This window comes from Oncorhynchus mykiss, chromosome 12 (assembly GCF_057628025.1).
Source record: "Oncorhynchus mykiss isolate SJ-2025 chromosome 12, ASM5762802v1, whole genome shotgun sequence".
In the NCBI taxonomy this organism is placed as follows: Eukaryota; Metazoa; Chordata; class Actinopteri; order Salmoniformes; family Salmonidae; genus Oncorhynchus; species Oncorhynchus mykiss.
In genome coordinates, this window is record NC_143033.1 from 51,642,037 (window position 1) to 51,659,671 (window position 17,635).

Below are 17,635 nucleotides of genomic sequence, written 5' to 3' on the forward strand. Positions count from 1 at the left end.
TGATGGGTACAGTAGAGGCGGCTAGGTCTCTGCTGCTTGGCCCCCTGGAAGGAGGCCTGCTGCTGCTTCTAGCCGTCTGGGACTGACTGGAGGGGCCACTGGGGCTGATGCTGGAGCTGGTTGGGGAGACTCCCCTGGCTAGATGAGTGTATGGGCTTGTCAGGAGTGAGGACTGGAGGGTTTCTGCTGGCTAAGCTTGTGTATCACCCACCAAGTCAGATCGAGGGTCAGTTACTCAATGCATAGAGAAATCCCAACAGGTCGACTAGGCACAGCTCTATTTTCATGGATAAGGGGGGCAACAAAGAGAGGGATGTTGGAAAGAGGGACATGTATAATACAACACACAACAGATGTTGAATGTAAAACGGTGAGCTCCCGAGCAGCGCAGCAGTCTAAGGCACTGCGTCTCAGTGCTAGAGGCGTCACTACAGACTCTGGTTTGATCTAGGGCTGTAGCACGACCGGCCGTGATTGGACGTCCCATAGGGCGGCGCACAATTGGCCCAGCGTCGTCTGGGTTAGGGGAGGGTTTGGCCGGGGTGCGCCGTCGTTATAAAATAACAATTTGTTCTTAATTGACATGCCAAGTTAAAGGTTAAATTCACTGCTCAAAAAAAATAAAGGGAACACTAAAAGAACACATCCTAGATTTGAATGAATGAAATATTCTTATTAAATACTTTTTTCTTTACATAGTTGAATGTGCTGACAACAAAATTAAAGTGGAAAACCACACTACAGGCTGATCCAACTTTGATGTAATGTCCTTAAAACAAGTCAAAATGAGGCTCAGTAGTGTGTGTGTGGCCTCCATGTGCCTGTATGACCTCCTTACAATGCCTGGGCATGCTCCTGATGAGGTGGCAGATGGTCTCCTGAGGGATCTCCTCCCAGACCTGGACTAAAGCATCCGCCAACTCCTGGACAGTCTGTGGTGCAACATGGAGTTGGTGGATGGAGTGAGACATGATGTCCCAGATATGCTCAATAGGATTCAGGTCTGGGGAACGGGCGGGCCAGTCCATAGCATCAATGCCTTCCTCTTGCAGGAACTGCTGACACACTCCAGCCACATGAGGTGTAGCATAGTCTTGCATTAGGAGGAACCCAGGGCCAACCGCACCAGCATATGGTCTCATAAGAGGTCTGAGGATCTCATCTCGGTACCTAATGACAGTCAGGCTACCTCTGGCGAGCACATGGAGGGCTGCGCGCCCCCCCCAAAGAAATGCCACCCCACACCATGACTGACCCACCGCCAAACCGGTCATGCTGGAGGATGTTGCAGGCAGCAGAACGTTCTCCACGGCGTCTCCAGACTGTCACATGTGCTCCGTGTGAACCTGCTTTCATCTGTGAAGAGCACAGGGCGCCAGAAGCGAATTTGCCAATCTTGGTGTTCTCTGGCAAATGCCAAACGTCCTGCACGGTGTTGGGCTGTAAAGCACAACCCCCACCTGTGGACGTCGGGCCCTCATACCACCCTCATGGCGTCTGTTTCTGACCATTTGAGCAGACACATGCACATTTGTGGCCTGCTGGAGGTCATTTTGCAGGGCTCTGGCAGTGCTCCTCCTGCTCCTCCTTGCACAAAGGCGGAGGTAGCGGTCCTGCTGCTGGGTTGTTGCCCTCCTACGGCCTCCTCCACGTCTCCTGATGTACTGGCCTGTCTCCTGGTAGCGCCTCCATGCTCTGGACACTACGCTGACAGACCTTCTTGCCACAGCTCGGATTGATGTGCCATCCTGGATGAGCTGCACTACCTGAGCCACTTGTGTGGGTTGTAGACTCCGTCTCATGCTACCACTAGAGTGAAAGCACCGACAGCATTCAAAAGTGACCAAACCATCAGCCAGGAAGCATAGGAACTGAGAAGTGGTCTGTGGTTATCACCTGCAGAACCACTGCTTTATTGGGGGTGTCTTGCTAATTGCCTATAATTTCCACCTGTTGTCTATTCCATTTGCACAACAGCATGTGAAATGTATTGTCAATCAGTGTTGCTTCCTAAGTGGACAGTTTGATTTCACAGAAGTGTGATTGACTTGGAGTTACATTGTGTTGTTTAAGTGTTCCCTTTATTTTTTTGAGCAGTGTACTATATATATATATGTATATGTATATATATATGTATATATATATATATATATATATATATATATATATATATATATATATATATATATATATATATATATATATATATATATCACAATTCCTGACATTTAATCCTAGTAAAAATTCCCTATTTTAGGTCAGTTAGGATCAACACTTTATTTTAAGAATGTGAAAAGTCCGAATAATAGTAGAGAAAATTATTTATTTCAGCTCTTATTTCTTTCATTACATTCCCAGCGGGTCAGAAGTTTACATACACTCAATTAGTATTTGGTAGCATTGCTTTTAAATTGTTTAACTTGGGTCAAACGTTTTGGATTGCCTTCCAAAAGCTACCTACAATAAATTGGGTGAATTTTGGCCCATTCCTCCTGACAGAGCTGGAGTAACTGAGTCAGGTTTGTAGGCCTCCTTGCTCGCACACGCCTTTTCAGTTCTGCTCACGGTTTTGGAGCAGTGGCTTCTTCCTTGCTGAGCGGCCTTTCAAGTTAGGTCGATATTGGACTCGTTTTACTGTGAATATAGATACTTTAGTACCTGTTTCCTCCAGCATCTTCACAAGGTCCTTTGCTGCTGTTCTGGGATTGATTTGAAGTTTTCGCACCAAAGTACATTCATCTCTAGGAGACAGAACGCGTCTCCTTCCTGAGCGGTATGACGGCTGCGTGGTCCCATGGTGTTTATACTTGCGTACTATTGTTTGTGCAGATGAACGTGGTACCTTCAGAAGTTTGGAAATTGCTCCCAAGGATGAACCAGACTTGTGGAGGTCTACAAATTTCATTCTAAGGTCTTGGCTGATTTCTTTTGATTTTCCCATGATGTCAAGCAAAGAGGCACTGAGTTTGAAGGTTGGCCTTGAAATACATCCACAGGTCCACCTCCATGTGACTCAAATTATGTAAATTAGCCTATCCAAAGCTTCTAAAGCCATGACATCATTTTCTGGAATATTCCAAGCTGTTTAAAGGCACAGTCAACTTAGTGTATGCAAACTTCTGACCCACTGGAATTGTGATACAGATTATTGTATGTAAACAATTGTTGGAAAAATTACTCCAACCTAAGTGTATGTAAACTTCCAACTTCAACTGTATATATTGTTTTTTTTATATACTGTTGTCTACACAAGCAACAGTATATACTAGACAAGAATATCTTTTGACTTCCATTGTCTAGCCTAGGCTGCTCTATTTTGGCCGCTGCCCGGCGCCAAGGAGCTGTCTATTACCCATAAGGCACCAGGGCTCTGTGTGCTGCCGCTGGCTGTGTATGTATGAATTATTCCAGGCGTGCAGTCAGTCTGCAGAGAGAGGCACACACACAGTGACAGAGGATCAAATATTCATGTTAACCTAGTTGGGATGAGTCTGATGTGTGACGAGAGGAGCAGGGGCAGAGAGGGAGAGCGACGGCAGAGAGGGAGAGCGGCGGCAGAGAGGGAGAGCGGCGGCAGAGAGGGAGAGCGGCGGCAGAGAGAGAGGGCAGCCATTTTAACTGACGAGGGCATTTCTGGGAAGGAAGTGGAGGAGGGGATGGTGGAGGAAGGAGGAGGCTTAGCAGTCCCTCCGTCACATTACAATCTAACTCATTTTCAGACCTGAGGGGAACCAACTGGGAAGAGGTTTCACCAAACAACTGATACAGGGTCAGATCATATTATCCCATTGTGTATCCCTCTAAGGTTAAAAGATAGGATTGGGGTGTGGTAATCTGATCCCAGACCTGTATTTAAGACCACAGTCCAGTCTTACCTGCCGTTGAGCTGGATGCGGTCAGCCAGCTTGGAGAGCTGGTCAGGTAGCCTGCGTTGTTTGATGACGCCCTCGGGGCTGACCGACACTTCACAGAGGGAGTAGTTCTCCGGGGCCGCACTCAGGCCAAACTCGTTGACCACGTGACTGACCACGTCCTTGGCCGTGGTGTCCTTGCTGATGATGATGTAACAGCTCTGCTGGTCAGCCTTGAACACCCGGATCACCTGGTCTGGAATGTCTGACGAGTGGAGGAGAAGAACAGCTTCGAAGACTTAGGATGGACGGAATACCAGAATGCGTCCCAAACGGCACCCTATTCCCTACAGAGCACACTACTTTTTTGACCAGGACCCAAAGGGCTCTGGTCAAAAAGTAGTGCACTATTTAGGAAACATGGTGCCGTTTGGGACGCAGATCTCTGTCATACAGAAGCGTAAATATAGTGACCCAAAATAAGTCTCCGACAACAACAAAAAATGTTTACAATTTCCATGGTAACCCAAAAGTTAAAAATAAGGAAGCAAACCGCCCTCGTGGCTAAGGGATACGCACGCGAGATGCATTTCCCAATATGCCAAAGGGAACAAGCACTTCATACTTTCTCTGCTTGCACATGAAAGTGCTTGTGGTCCATTACACACACATCAGCAGGGTAAAACAATGAGACATGAATAGCGGAGGACGATAAGCGGTATGGGTGGAGTGAAGAGCGTGGATAAAGGCATGACATTGGAGGGAGTGACGACAGGGGGGGATCGCGTGCCTGGGAGCAGTCATGCAGGGAGCCTAATGACTTCAAGAGGAAAACATAAATAAAAAGGGGGAATGAGCTTGGCTGAGAGATGACCGTATCGAACACGGCACAGCTCCCTCTGTGTTTTCCAGGGAGTAGAGTGAAGCATGCTCAACGGACTGTGAGGCACCGCCATTATGGAAGCTATGTGCTCCTTTCTGGCCTCATCTCTCACTATGGCTGAGCCCATAACTAGAAACCCCATTCATTATTCCCATTACAGCAGCAAGATCGGCAGAAACATATCACCGAGCCACACCAATAACACTGCAGATGAGACTAAATACAGTGCAGTGGCTAAGCCATAATCAACCATTTCAACCTACTTAAACTAAAGGTGGGGGCGATTTGTGCCGAGGGTCTAGAGCAATCATATACCCACCAATCATATCTAATAATGATCTTTTCACCTCCTTGACAGGACTAATACCGCCCTAAACGAATGAGAACGATTAACAAACCAATTTTTTATTGTAACGTGAGAAAGATGGCCTCCACACAGGAAAAGCCCATTTTCCACGGAGAAAAGACTCCTGGCTCTTGGGCGGTTATCTTCGGAAGTTTCTGCTGACGCAACGCTATTAGGGTCCCCCCCAACCCCCAACACCTAACACCCCCTAGGCCTGCCTGCTAAGCCTTTTTCCTGTTCCCTCTGTTGCAGAACCACTAGATAGAAATCCCACCTAAAGCAACATTAGCAGACAGGGGCAGCGCAACAGGGCTGGGAGGAGAGCACAGGGCCAGACACGGCACGGCATTTTAACACGAAGCTCCTTCAACATAAAAAATAGTCAAAAACATTCAGCCATCATGAAGGATGGGTCCCAATGAGTTGCACTACATTTGACCAGGTCCCATAGGGCTCTTTTCAAATGTAGCGCACCATGTAAGGGAACAGTGTGCTATTTGGAACGAGGCCCAAGACCTCCACGCAGAGCCCAACTTAGACTGGGGTCCATGACGTATGACACAGAGACGGAACTCAAAAGCTCATGAAGGAAGAGGGGAAAAAATGACAGGAGGGGAAACCTGGAAGCATAAAACTGAATGTTGCCAAAACGAACACAGCCCCGGTCTTCCACTGAGACTGGGAAGAGAGCACGTAGATACTTACAGTAGAAGCCCACGGCTGGGGAAGCAGACAGAGGAGGAGAGAGAGAGAGAGAGAGAGAGAGAGAGAGAGAGAGAGAGGGGGAGGGAGTGAACAGTGGTTGGAAACATGGAAGAGAAAGCGAGGACTTTGTACGACAGCTATCCCGTTGTGGGAGGACGGAGAACGTCAGCGGGGCAGAGGGACTTTCACTAAAGCATCTGTTTATAATCAGATCAGTGTACTGGAGAGAGGGAAGGCACAGTGTGTGTCGGACAGAGAGCTGGGATCTGAGTCTGCCGCAGTCACACACACACACACACACACACAAGCCTTCTTACACCCAAATCAAAGGCCTAGAAGAATAACACCATACTTAACTCCAAACTCCAGTTTCTCTGATCCCCCCTCTTAATCTAATTTGAGGCCAGGCTTTGTGAGGGATTACTCCCCACACAGAGAGGGCCGCTTTGAAATGAGTGGATGGGGGGGGGGGGGGGGGTCTGCACTTGTCGATGAACACCCCCCCCCTACCTACCCGTCAGTCACAGTGAAAGAGCCAGAGCGCAGTCGGTGGAGAAGAGAAATGGCACTAATAGAAGATGATTCATCTCATATCTCAGTGGGCTTGACGGGAGGGGGGTGCGGGGGGGGGGGGGGGGGGGGGCAGTCCTCTACAGGCCTGCGTGATGTATTGGGGCTGCAGACTGGACCCTCTGACTGCGGGCTGCGCTGAATGACAAACGATTGGGGAGGATAAATCAAAAGCATATTCCCCCCTCCACTCTCCTCGGGGAGGCCGCTTAGTTGTTTCAAAAATTATGGGCGCTGAAATCTGTCAGCGTTTAATCCCTTTCATAAGGCTCTAATTCGGTTTCATGTCCGAGCTCTTGAAATGGAAATGCTTGAGACACAGAGGAGTAACGGAACACCGGTGTGTGTGTGTCTGTGTGTGTATATGTGTGTGGCGTGCTCATAATGATCAATTCTGTGATTAACCCGAGGGCCTGCGGGGCAGAGCAGTGTGAGGAGTTTCTCCAAGCAGGAAGTGCTTTCACTCTCTGTGAGAAGTGTTCCTCTCTGAGTAATTACTGCTGTTTTCCCACCGCACAGCTCCACTGTTACGCCTATTGCCGACATAACACGGTCAGAAGAGGCCCCCCGCTTGAAGAATGAACAAGGTAAACACTTGTGTAAAGTGCGCCCATCTTCAGTTGGTAATTGTCTCAGTGGAGTAGTGAGCAGTCTTCACTACCCAAGCAGTGATCGCCGTGAGGTGAGCATGAGAGTGAATGGTCAGATGTTGGCCAAAGGGCAGTAAGTGCTTCTGCCTCTGTTTTTATCTCACCCTTATTTAACCAAGAAAAGAGAGAGAGAGAGTGTGTGTGTGTGTGTGTGTGTGTGTGTGTGTGTGTGTGTGTGTGTGTGTGTGTGTGTGTGTGTGTGTGTCTTTCACCTGCTGGATTGGAGAAGTCCAACACATTAGTGGCTGGCTGCAGCAGGTCAGGGCTGCTGGATGAGAGGCTGCCAGGGATGGGCATGATGGCCACGCTGTGCCTGCACTGCTTAGTGCCCACGATGCTGTCATCCTGAGACTGACCCACGCCACCATCACTGTGGCACAGAGAGACAGAGAGAGGGAGATGAGAGGGGATGTCAGATCACTTTTACGATAAGGGGCTCGAATTTTCCCTGGTCAGGAACTCCTGGCCCCGGAGCCATATTCAATCACGCCGCATTCAAACACACAGTTAAAAGAAGCCTTACTGGTCTTCTTGATATCCCTACAGTGCACTGCAATCACAGCAATCCTTTCATAGGTAGTGATGGATACTCATGGGGTTGGCTAAGATCCATCCATGAAAGATCACATGAATGATGTGGCTGACGAGCAGGGTGCACCGAAACCAAACACAAACCAGGCCCAGGAATGATGATGACAGCCCAGTGAGCACACATACACACATCAACAAGACACGCACAGACTCCCAAACAAACACTATGCATGATGGATGGCAAGGATGAGAAGCCTTTGTACAGACACCGGGGGGGGAAAAAACAACCTTTATGCGTGACATTCAATCTAAGACAGACATTTCAATGGGGCTGGGATGAGAGGTCTGCTCGCCGGGCCTGCCTCTCTGTGAGTATGTCTAGAGTCAACTCTCGAGGGTAAACAGGGACAGGGAGAGACATCAGCATTAAAAAGGGTCTGATATGCAAATGGGATCCTTTTGACGAATGGTCTCATTACGATTGGGGGGTGCGGTGGTGTCTTTGTGGCTGGAACACCAACACACCAACATCAGGCCTCCGGGACACAGCTCTAATTGACTGTTTCCGAACTAAACGGCCCTCGCAGCTGCTGGAGACGAAAGGGGACGTGGCTGACGTGTAAAGCGACATTTCAGCCTAGGCCTAATTTCCCGAATTGGTTCAAATTAAGTTACGGTCAGTAAGAATTTGGCTTAAGGTAAGGGTCCGTTTTAGATTTTGGGATGCTGGTCAGAAAAGTTGCCCCTCGATCCCACAGGTGGACTAACTGATTGACACTTCCAAGGCCCCTCCTCCCCTAAATGACAAACACAGACTGATAAGGGACCAACAAAGCCTGCTGCTCCCAGATCCTTTTGTGCGGTCTTGCCAACGCCAATGGTTTGGCGTGACAATGACCATAGGGCTTGACAAGACAGTACAAAGAGATCAGGGACCAGGCTAGCGCGGTTAGCAGAGCGCACATAACAACTTACCGACATAGACACACCCTAAAACCAAGACAACAAATGTCAGACATAACGTACCGACATAGACTCACAGAAACATACACGCGTCACAGATAGGAATCCATCATATGTACTACCGCAGAAAGTCCTAATGCCAATCACATTCCTCAGTGACTTGAGATTCAACCAAACGTTTAAACTCTACTTCCTCATGCCTCAAAACTCAGTCTTTGCCCTCCGCGACCCAAGGTGATTCAGATGTCTACATTACGCCTAGGTTAGTTACGTGAGCACTTTTCACGCTACTATTATAGGCAAGCACCTTATCATGTTACACCTCAATCCCAATCAAATTCATACATCCCATTTCCTTTAGGCTACGGTGTGTTGCCTGCATAAAATGTGGAGTGAAGCACTATGGGATGTGAAGCCGACAAAATGAGAAGAAAGCTGCACATGGAAGCACAAACGAGCATAGAATCACATCACCCTGAACTCGACACAATGCTTCACCGTATTCTCAAGCTCTACTCTAACCGACCGTGAAGCTGCGGAGAATTCCACAGAGGGGGATAAACAGGTAGGGTAGGAACAGCAGAGAACGGCGACACGTTTCATTCGAGGAATACTTGAATTTGTTAAGCGCCTCCGTAGCTTTAGGAATGCGTGCAGAGATTCGGAAGGATTTTTGTTTCGCATGAAGATCGCAATGCAGTCCTTCGGCTTCCCGTTAAAAAAAAGGTCATTGCTGAATTCATCCCAGCCTACAATGACTGTGTGCGCCCGCGTCAGAAACGGCACACTATGCCCTACATAGTGCACTGAATGCCCAGGGCACATATAGGGAAAAGGGTCCCAATTTGGAACACATGCTGCGTTTTCTCCACGTTGCCAGTGAATGAGGGAACTAAATCACACAACAAGTGTCTTACCCAAAGAGTCCCCTGTGCAGGTGAGGCAGTTAGAGGAGGGACAGAGGACAGTGAAGAGCATGAGAACAACAGAACAACACGGCTGCAGTACAGTACAGTGTGCCAGCGGCATGTTAGCACTGAGCAGCAACAACACAGACAGGCAGATAACGAAGAGACGAGGGGCAAGGCCACAGTATCCAGACACTGGACGTTACACACACACACACACACACAGAGAGACAGTAGAGTCATACAGATGGACATTGATTAAATGTACCTCAGTGGAGGCTGCGGAGGGGAGGACGGCTCATAATAAAGGCTGGAACAGAGCAAATGGAATGGCATCAAACCAGGTGCTTGATACCATTCCAGGGATTCCGCTCCAGCCGTTACCACGAGTCCATCCCCCTGCCAATTAAGGTGCCACCAACCTCCTGTGATGTACCTACACACACCTCAGTCAAACACACATGGGCAGACACAAAAGTAGCGAATTTTTCTTCTTCTCCTTATTTAGTTGAACCAATCATCATTGACCTAACTGATAACCTCACACTAATCAAATATACTAAAAGTATTGAATATACATTTACACATCCAATATACGCTGAGTGTACAAAACATAGAATGACCAGGTGAATCCAGGTGAAAGCAATGTTCCCTTATTGATGATGTGACCTGCTAAATCCACTTCAATCAGTGTAGATGAAGGAGAGGAGACAGGTTAAAGAAGGATTTTTAAGCCTCGAGACAAGTAAGACATGGATTGTGTATGTGTGCCATTCAGAGGGTGAATGAACAAGACAAAAGATTGAAGTGCCTTTGAACGGGGTATGGCAGTAGGTGGCAGGCGCACCAGTTTAAGTGTCAAGAACTGCAACGCTGCCGAGTTATTCACGCTCAACAGTTTCCCGTGTGTATCAAGAATGGTCCGCCACCCAAAGGACACCCAGCCAACCTGAAAACTGTGGGAAGCATTGGCGTCAACATGGGCCAGCATCCCTGTGGAACGCTTTGGACACCTTGTCAAGTCCAAGCTCTGATGAATTGAGGCTGTTCTGAGGTTAAAATAGGGTGCAACTCAATATTATATCGTAAATGTTTTCTACACTCAGTGCACATTTACATCAGGAAACCCACAGGACAGCCCGCTTTGGACAAATGGCTGATATATCTACTTATACACTTTTAAACACAGATAATGAGTATAAGAATGAGAGTTTAAGAGGTTAGATGATACATACCCTGGCTATCCCTTGCAGTCGTCTCGTCAAATCACCACCATTCGTGTCCAGCTCAAACTACCTAGTCTATTGGCTGCCAATGGAATCCCAGTAAATCAACTGGTTGATCAATATATGACCCAGCAGCAAAGCCAGGCAGTCATGTGACTTGCCTACTGTAGAAAACTGCAGGGAGTAAGCCTACTTTTTTAATTATTAATTAATTAATTTAACAAGGCAAGTCAGTAAAGAACAAATTCTTATTTTCAACGACGGCCTAGGAACAGTGGGTTAACTACCTTGTTCAGGGGCAGAACAACAGATTTGTATACCTTGCGTGCGTTGAGGGGAAAGGCAGAACTTTACGTGAGAGCGTTGCCAACGTCTCCCTGGGCAAGTAACACTGTTTCGTTCTCACCCTGCACTGAAACAGTACGAATCATAATGAGTCAACTGGAAGGTATGAAATCGGACTAAAATTGCATGTTTATGTTTTCAAAGAACAGACCCTCCCCCCAAAAAAGCTTTTCCTTTAATCTACAATAACTTTAAAAGCTTTTAAGGGTAGAGCGAAAGAGAATGGTCCAGCTGTCGCTGACATGGAGCGAAATCAAAGATGATGACTATGACAATGACTCCCTTTTACCTTCAAGCCCAGTGAATACAAACAAATACAACACAAGACTCTCCTACCTGAAGGGTTTAGGTGGTAGGATGCTGAAGCGGGTCTTCTCTAGCATCTTCCTGATCTTGTTCCGTCCTCCAGAAACGGTGTTGGCCTTCATCTTCTTGGTGGCCTTGTGGTCTGTGGGGAACTCCATGTCTCCAGGCAGGTCCGGGATGGAGAAGCGGTTGCCCTTCTTCTCCTGGATCTTGGGAATGTGCGGAACGCCATTCTTCTTCTCGTGAACGATCCGGCTCAGCAGCTCTTTGAACACTGGGGAGAGGAGAGGAGTGAAAGTGGGTGAATGGCAAGACGCAGGTCACAGAACTAGGGTTGTAAAATCCTGGTAACGTTTGCCAAATTCCCAGGTTTTCCCAGAAAGTACGGTTGGAAGAATTGGGAAACTTGAGAAAGTTACAAGCATTTTGCAACCCAACACACGACTGGCCACAGATACAGACACAGGCACTGACCCAGGTACAGACAACTGTTGACATCTGGCATTTTAATCTCAGATGGTCCTGCATCTTTAACAAAAAAATCCTAGTTATGGTAAGAGGGCAGATTGTACTAACCGAAGATGTTGGTCTTGACTGTGAGGGAGAGGTGTGTGTTGTTCCTCAGGAAGTCCATAGCTTTGATGTAGGAGATGTTCTCAAAGTTCTGACCATTGATCTCCATTATCTGAACGAGGAAAAGACAAGAGAGCTTTGAGTCAAACTGCACTTGTTACTGAAAATACCCACAAAGGGCATCTGAACAGCAATCTAAACCGTGTGAAATGGAAGAAAAACGGTGACTTCAAAAAGCAAAAGGCCACACCGTTTATCTTTGACTAGTAAAAGTACAATATAAAAGCAGCACAAAACCAGTAAACACTTCTCCTACCTGGTCTCCCCGTTTGAGTCCGGCCTCCGCGGCCTTGCTGCCCCCCTCCACCGACTCCACGAAGATGCCGAAGCCCCTCTCGCTTCCGCCATGCAGGCTGAAGTAGAGCGGGGACTCTCTGGACGGTTTCTGCAGGGTGATCTGCCTCCACTTGGCCTTGGCTGCGCACGCTATGTTCAGCAGCCTCAGGTGACCCTTCATTTTCTAAAAGGAACAGAACAGGCTTCAACACCTACTCACTCACCTGACCTGGGCTAACAGCGAACACATCTGGCTCAACCGCAGAGTTGTTACTTCCCACAGACAGAAGCTCCGTACGTCTGTCTGACCACAGAGTGAAGCTGAAGGTGTGAGGCTTCAGTTTAGTGACGGCGTGAACACCTATTCATTCTATGCTGCACTACTTTTGACCAGGGCTCATAGTGCTTTGGTCAATAGTAGTGCACTATACTATAGGGAATGGAGTGCCATTTGGGACGCACCGTTAGTATAGACACAAAATGGGAACGCTGATCTTACTGTGGTTTCCAGCAGCTTCTCGAAGTCTTCAAGGAACCTTGTCATGGCCGGGTCACCTTCAAAGTCGTTGAAATGGTTGTTCACCCATAACAACACTATGCGTGTCACCTGCACAGCGAAACACAAGGCTGTCAAAGCTTAGTCTACTTACTTCATTAGAGAATCCTGTATATTTTCAAAAAAAAGTAAGCAATCTCCAATCTCCAAACATTCCATTTTAGCAGAGGTTAGAGACACAGTACCTTCAGAAATAATTCATACCTCTCGACTTGTTCCACACTTTGTGTTACACCCCAAATTCAAAATGGGTTACATATGTTTTACCCACCAATCTACACACAATACTTCATAAATGACAAAGTGAAAACATGTTTCGAGAAATATTAGCAAATGTATTGAAATTGAAATACAGAAATATGTCATTTACATTAAGTATTCACATCCATTTATACTGTGATACTCCAAATCGAGCTAGGGGTGCATACAATTTATGTTGATCATGCTTGAGATTTCACGACAACTTGAATAGAAAGAAAAACACCTGTCTATATAAGATCCTACCGTTGACAGTGTGTGTCAGAGTGTTGAAAGTTTCCGAGAGTACAGTGGTCTCCATCATTGGGAAATGGAAAAAATATGGAACTACCCAGACTCCTACCTAGAGATGGCCGTCTGACCAAACTAAGCAACCGGGCAAAAAGGACCTTGGTCAAGGAGGTAACCAAGAATCAATTGACCACTCTGACAGAACTACAGAGTTCCTTGGCTGAGATGGGAGATCCTCTACAGCACTTCACCAAACTGGGTTTTATGGGAGAGCGGACAGATGGAAGCCACTCCTGAGAAATAGGCACCGTTAGCAAAAAGGCACGTGAAAGACTGAGATCATAAGGCAAAAGATTTTGTGGTCTGATAAAACCAAAATGTAACTATTTGGCATGAATGCAAAGCCCCTGGAGAAAACCAGGCACAGCTCATCACCCATCTAACACCATCCCCACCGCGAAGCATGGCGGTGGCAGCATCATGTTATGGGGATGCATTTCAGCGGCAAGGACTGGGAGACTGGTAAGCATAGGGGGAACAATGAATGGAGCCAAATACAGGTAAATCCTGGATGAGAATCTGCTTCAGAGAGCAAACAACCTTAGAATGTACATTTTCACCCCAGTCTAACAGGACAATGACCGTAAGCATAGATACAAAGCAATGCTGTAATTGCTTCAGAACAAGAATGTGAAAGTCCTTGAGTGGTCCAGTCAAAGCCCAGACTTTAATCCCATTGAAAATCTGTGAAAAGACTTCAAGATTGCTATTAATTGCCACTGCCCATCTAACTTAACAGAGTTTGTAGAAAATCTGCAAGGAAGAACGAGAGAAAATCCACAAATCCAGATGTGCAAAGCTGATCGAGACATACCCAAGACGACTCAAAGCAGTAATCACCGCCAAAGGCGCTTCTACAAAGTACTAACACTCAGGGGAATGAAAACTTGATATATCTGCATTTCATTTTCACTAAACTTGCAAACATTTCAAAAAACATGTTTCCACTTTGTCATTATGGGGTATTTGTGTGTAGATGGGTGAGAGAAAAAAAAGATATGAAATCTATTTTGAATTCAGGCTGTAACACAAACATTTTTGGAATAAGTCAAGGGGTATGAATACTTTCTGAATGCACTATCATAGGTGAGGTGAGATGACAAAAATGTATTTCTCAGTAATCTTTCTTTGAACTGCAAGAGTCCGGAAATGCAGTGGCTGAAAAACAAAAATAAGAGTAGCATTGTTCTAATCTAAGCAAAGGTCATCTTCGAACACAATGAAGCAACCACACCGCAGACAGAGCTACAAACAGCGACTCTCTCTTTGAGGGGAAGGGCCCCTTTAAGAGGAAGAATGATTATGCGACAAATGACATCCCAATAAAGACTATTGACAGCACAAGACTAATCTTATGTTAAATAATTTATGCACTATGAGAGTATCTGGACGGGACAAATCCCCCGTACAACAAAGAACGCTGACCTGGCACAAGTTGTATTGATTACTGTGTAGTATACCCACGCCTTCACATAAGGAAGCAGGCACAACGCAAACACACACATGTGCACGCTCACACACAGTACTGTACACACCGTGTCTCTGAGGTTGTCGACTTTGAACCACTCGAGCAGCTTCTTGCCGACTTCCATGGGGCTGGAGAGGAAGGTGCGGTAGGTGAGGAGGAAGTCTTCGATGTAGGTGGGGTCAACCACCGATGGCTCCTCCACCAGGTGCAATATCAAACGCTCTGGGGTGCCCTGAGTGGACAGACACACATTAAATCACGACTGCATTCCAACTTTCAATTTAATCCAATATAATTTTGTAAGTCCCCTCGGCAGCAATTAAGGCAGTATTTTCACCAAGGATATCAGAGTCATTTTGGATTACTTTAAGAAAAAATGGAATAGGGTGAAAGGATAGCACTTCAAAGCAAACCTTGTGTGAACAGTCACCTGACAAGAAGAAATCGCCAAGGAAACCGAGTGTGTTTTTAGGGCAATAGTAATTAAAGTGAGCCGTTTTCAAATGATTGAAAGACGAGAATACAGAAGTGAGGATCAGATCAGCAGTAGGCACCCATCTGTATTGTAGGTGTTTGGGGGAGCGAAGGAGTCTTAGTACAGTATATACATATGAGATGAGTAATGTAGGGTATGTAAACAAAGTGGCATAGTTTAAAGTGGCTAGAGATACATGTATTACATAAAGATGCAGTAGATGATATAGAGTACAGTATATACATATACATATGAGATGAGTAATGTAGGGTATGTAAACGTTATATTATATTATATTAAGCGGCATTGTCACAGGTAGGTGGTCTATGCATACATTCAAACCAGACAATTATGACCATTTCAAGATGATTTCTCAGACAAAATTACACCCTAAATGTAGACCTGGACTGACATGTAAACTCAATGGGGGGAAGAAAAGAACAAGTCACCATTCAGGACTAGGGATGGTCTAATCTGTGTCCGAGAAACAGGCCTTTAAACTCTTCTATTTTGTTCCTCACCTTGATGACGATGTGTCCCTTCCTGGTGCCGCTGCGGTCCAGCTCGCGATGTTCCTTCACCATCACGATCTCGCCCTCCTCCTCCACCTTGTGCGTGTTCTTCTCCACATGGTTGAGGATCCGCCAGTAGTCCTCTTGGGCGATGCACACAAACTGGTCCACAATGACATGGGGACAGCGGGTGAATTTATAGTACAGGAGCCTGGTGCTCCGCACTAGAGCTGGGTACTCAAACAGTAACACGGAAGAACCCCAGGAGCAGGAGAGAGGCATGGCAGGGATGGATGACTGGTGACTAGTGCTACTGGTCCAGCAATGCTAGTCTACAAGCTAACAGACGAGCTCCACTCCCATGGCAACTGGTCCATCTATGATAGCATACTGTGGCTGGTGTTTACTATCTTGGTCCTGCTACTCTCCCCTAGCTAACGTTCACCTGGCTGAAAGGTCAAGCTACACACCCCTGGCTGGTGTTCACCTTTCTGCCTGCGGCCGTCTCGCTGAGCTGTCGTTCAGGGTGTGAAACTGTGACAGAAAACAACGCTTCTGGTGAAAGAGCTCTTCAAGGAACTAGACATTGTTTGTGTAGAAACTGTGTAGTGACCGAGAGAGCAGCTCAAACCACTTCTCGAGAGGCAGGCTACTTTTACAACTGCTGCCTCCTTTCTCTATATTAAGACCTGGTTCCTCTTCTGCATGACTAAGCAACAGCTCTTCAACCTAGCCCTCCTTTGCTTGTGAAAGTCAACACCGTTTTAAAGAGATTAAAACATAATCTTAAGCGCTTACGAATTAGATTTTTCGTAACATATCATATGAATTGCAGATTGTAATATTTTTATTATCGTACACAATTGTGCTCTATTTTCGGGGACCCATTTTGGCTCTTGGGTGCTACTTTGAAAACTATTGGCTGAAATTATACAATACCTCTGAAGCATCACTTACATTTACACCATAGATCCCAACACTACGTTTATACCCCCCATCTCTGTACTCGCAAGGAATACAAGAACACCGCCATCTTAATCTTCCAGCCCGATTGTCAAAAGGGAATGATAAGTTCCCATTTCATTTCTCGATGAGGCTGCTCCTTGCTCAGTGTAATGGGGTTATCATAGCAGTCTGACAAGAGGTCTCGACTCGAGTGGCCATTCACAGTGAAATGAAAGTTAAACGGCAACCCTAATCACTATATTTTGTACTGCTTTTGAGCAGGATCCAGTAGGGTCCCAGGGCCCGTAGTGTACTATACAGGAAATAGGGTGCGATTTGAGACTCAGGCCTAGGAGTCCAGACGCTAGGAGAGAAGAGCAACTCACCTGGCAGTCGTCCCCTTTGGTGCGCACCACTCCACTCATGTACTGCTTGTCCAGGGAGGGGGAGATGCCGAAGCTGTTGCCCATGCAGAGGGTCTCCATGCGGCTGTCTGGATGGCTGATCTCCACCGCCCCGTTCAGGATCACATACCACAGGTCCAGCTGGGAGGGGAGGGGGGGGGGGGACCGTGATGACAGCAGCAGTGCGTAACACCATCACTAAAGCAGGGACTGACTGACTGGCTGACTGACTGACTGGCTGACAGGCTGACTGACAGGCTGACTGACAGGCTGACTGACTGACAGACAGACTGACAGACTGACAGGCTGACTGACACGCTGACTGACACGCTGACTGACACGCTGACTGACACGCTGACTGACACGCTGACTGACACGCTGACTGACACGCTGACTGACACGCTGACTGACACGCTGACTGACACGCTGACTGACACGCTGACTGACACGCTGACTGACACGCTGACTAGCATAATAGAGGAGATGCTTTTATGGACCTTCACTCAAAGTAATCATTGTTGCCTGGTATTATA

The 17,635-nt window shown here is 46.9% G+C and overlaps 1 protein-coding gene across 12 annotated transcripts in view; it reads right to left on the reverse strand.

Annotated features, from left to right (window-relative positions):
* Positions 1–17,635, reverse strand: part of rapgef6 (Rap guanine nucleotide exchange factor (GEF) 6) — a 129,961-nt gene that overhangs the window by 26,254 nt on the left and 86,072 nt on the right. For 9 of the 12 annotated variants that reach the window (XM_090192742.1, XM_090192739.1, XM_090192744.1 and 6 more), the window contains 9 exons: positions 17,085–17,243; positions 15,763–15,915; positions 14,834–14,998; positions 12,693–12,800; positions 12,174–12,377; positions 11,861–11,969; positions 11,315–11,558; positions 7,218–7,375; positions 3,876–4,116 (listed from right to left, as the gene is read on the reverse strand). In XM_090192742.1, coding sequence (XP_090048868.1) covers positions 3,876–4,116; positions 7,218–7,375; positions 11,315–11,558; positions 11,861–11,969; positions 12,174–12,377; positions 12,693–12,800; positions 14,834–14,998; positions 15,763–15,915; positions 17,085–17,243 — 1,541 coding nt within the window. Of the gene's footprint in view, positions 1–3,875; positions 4,117–5,785; positions 5,801–7,217; positions 7,376–11,314; positions 11,559–11,860; positions 11,970–12,173; positions 12,378–12,692; positions 12,801–14,833; positions 14,999–15,762; positions 15,916–17,084; positions 17,244–17,635 lie in introns of all 12 variants that reach the window. The other 3 variants (XM_090192741.1, XM_036937741.2, XM_090192747.1) reach the window with 1 other exon arrangement.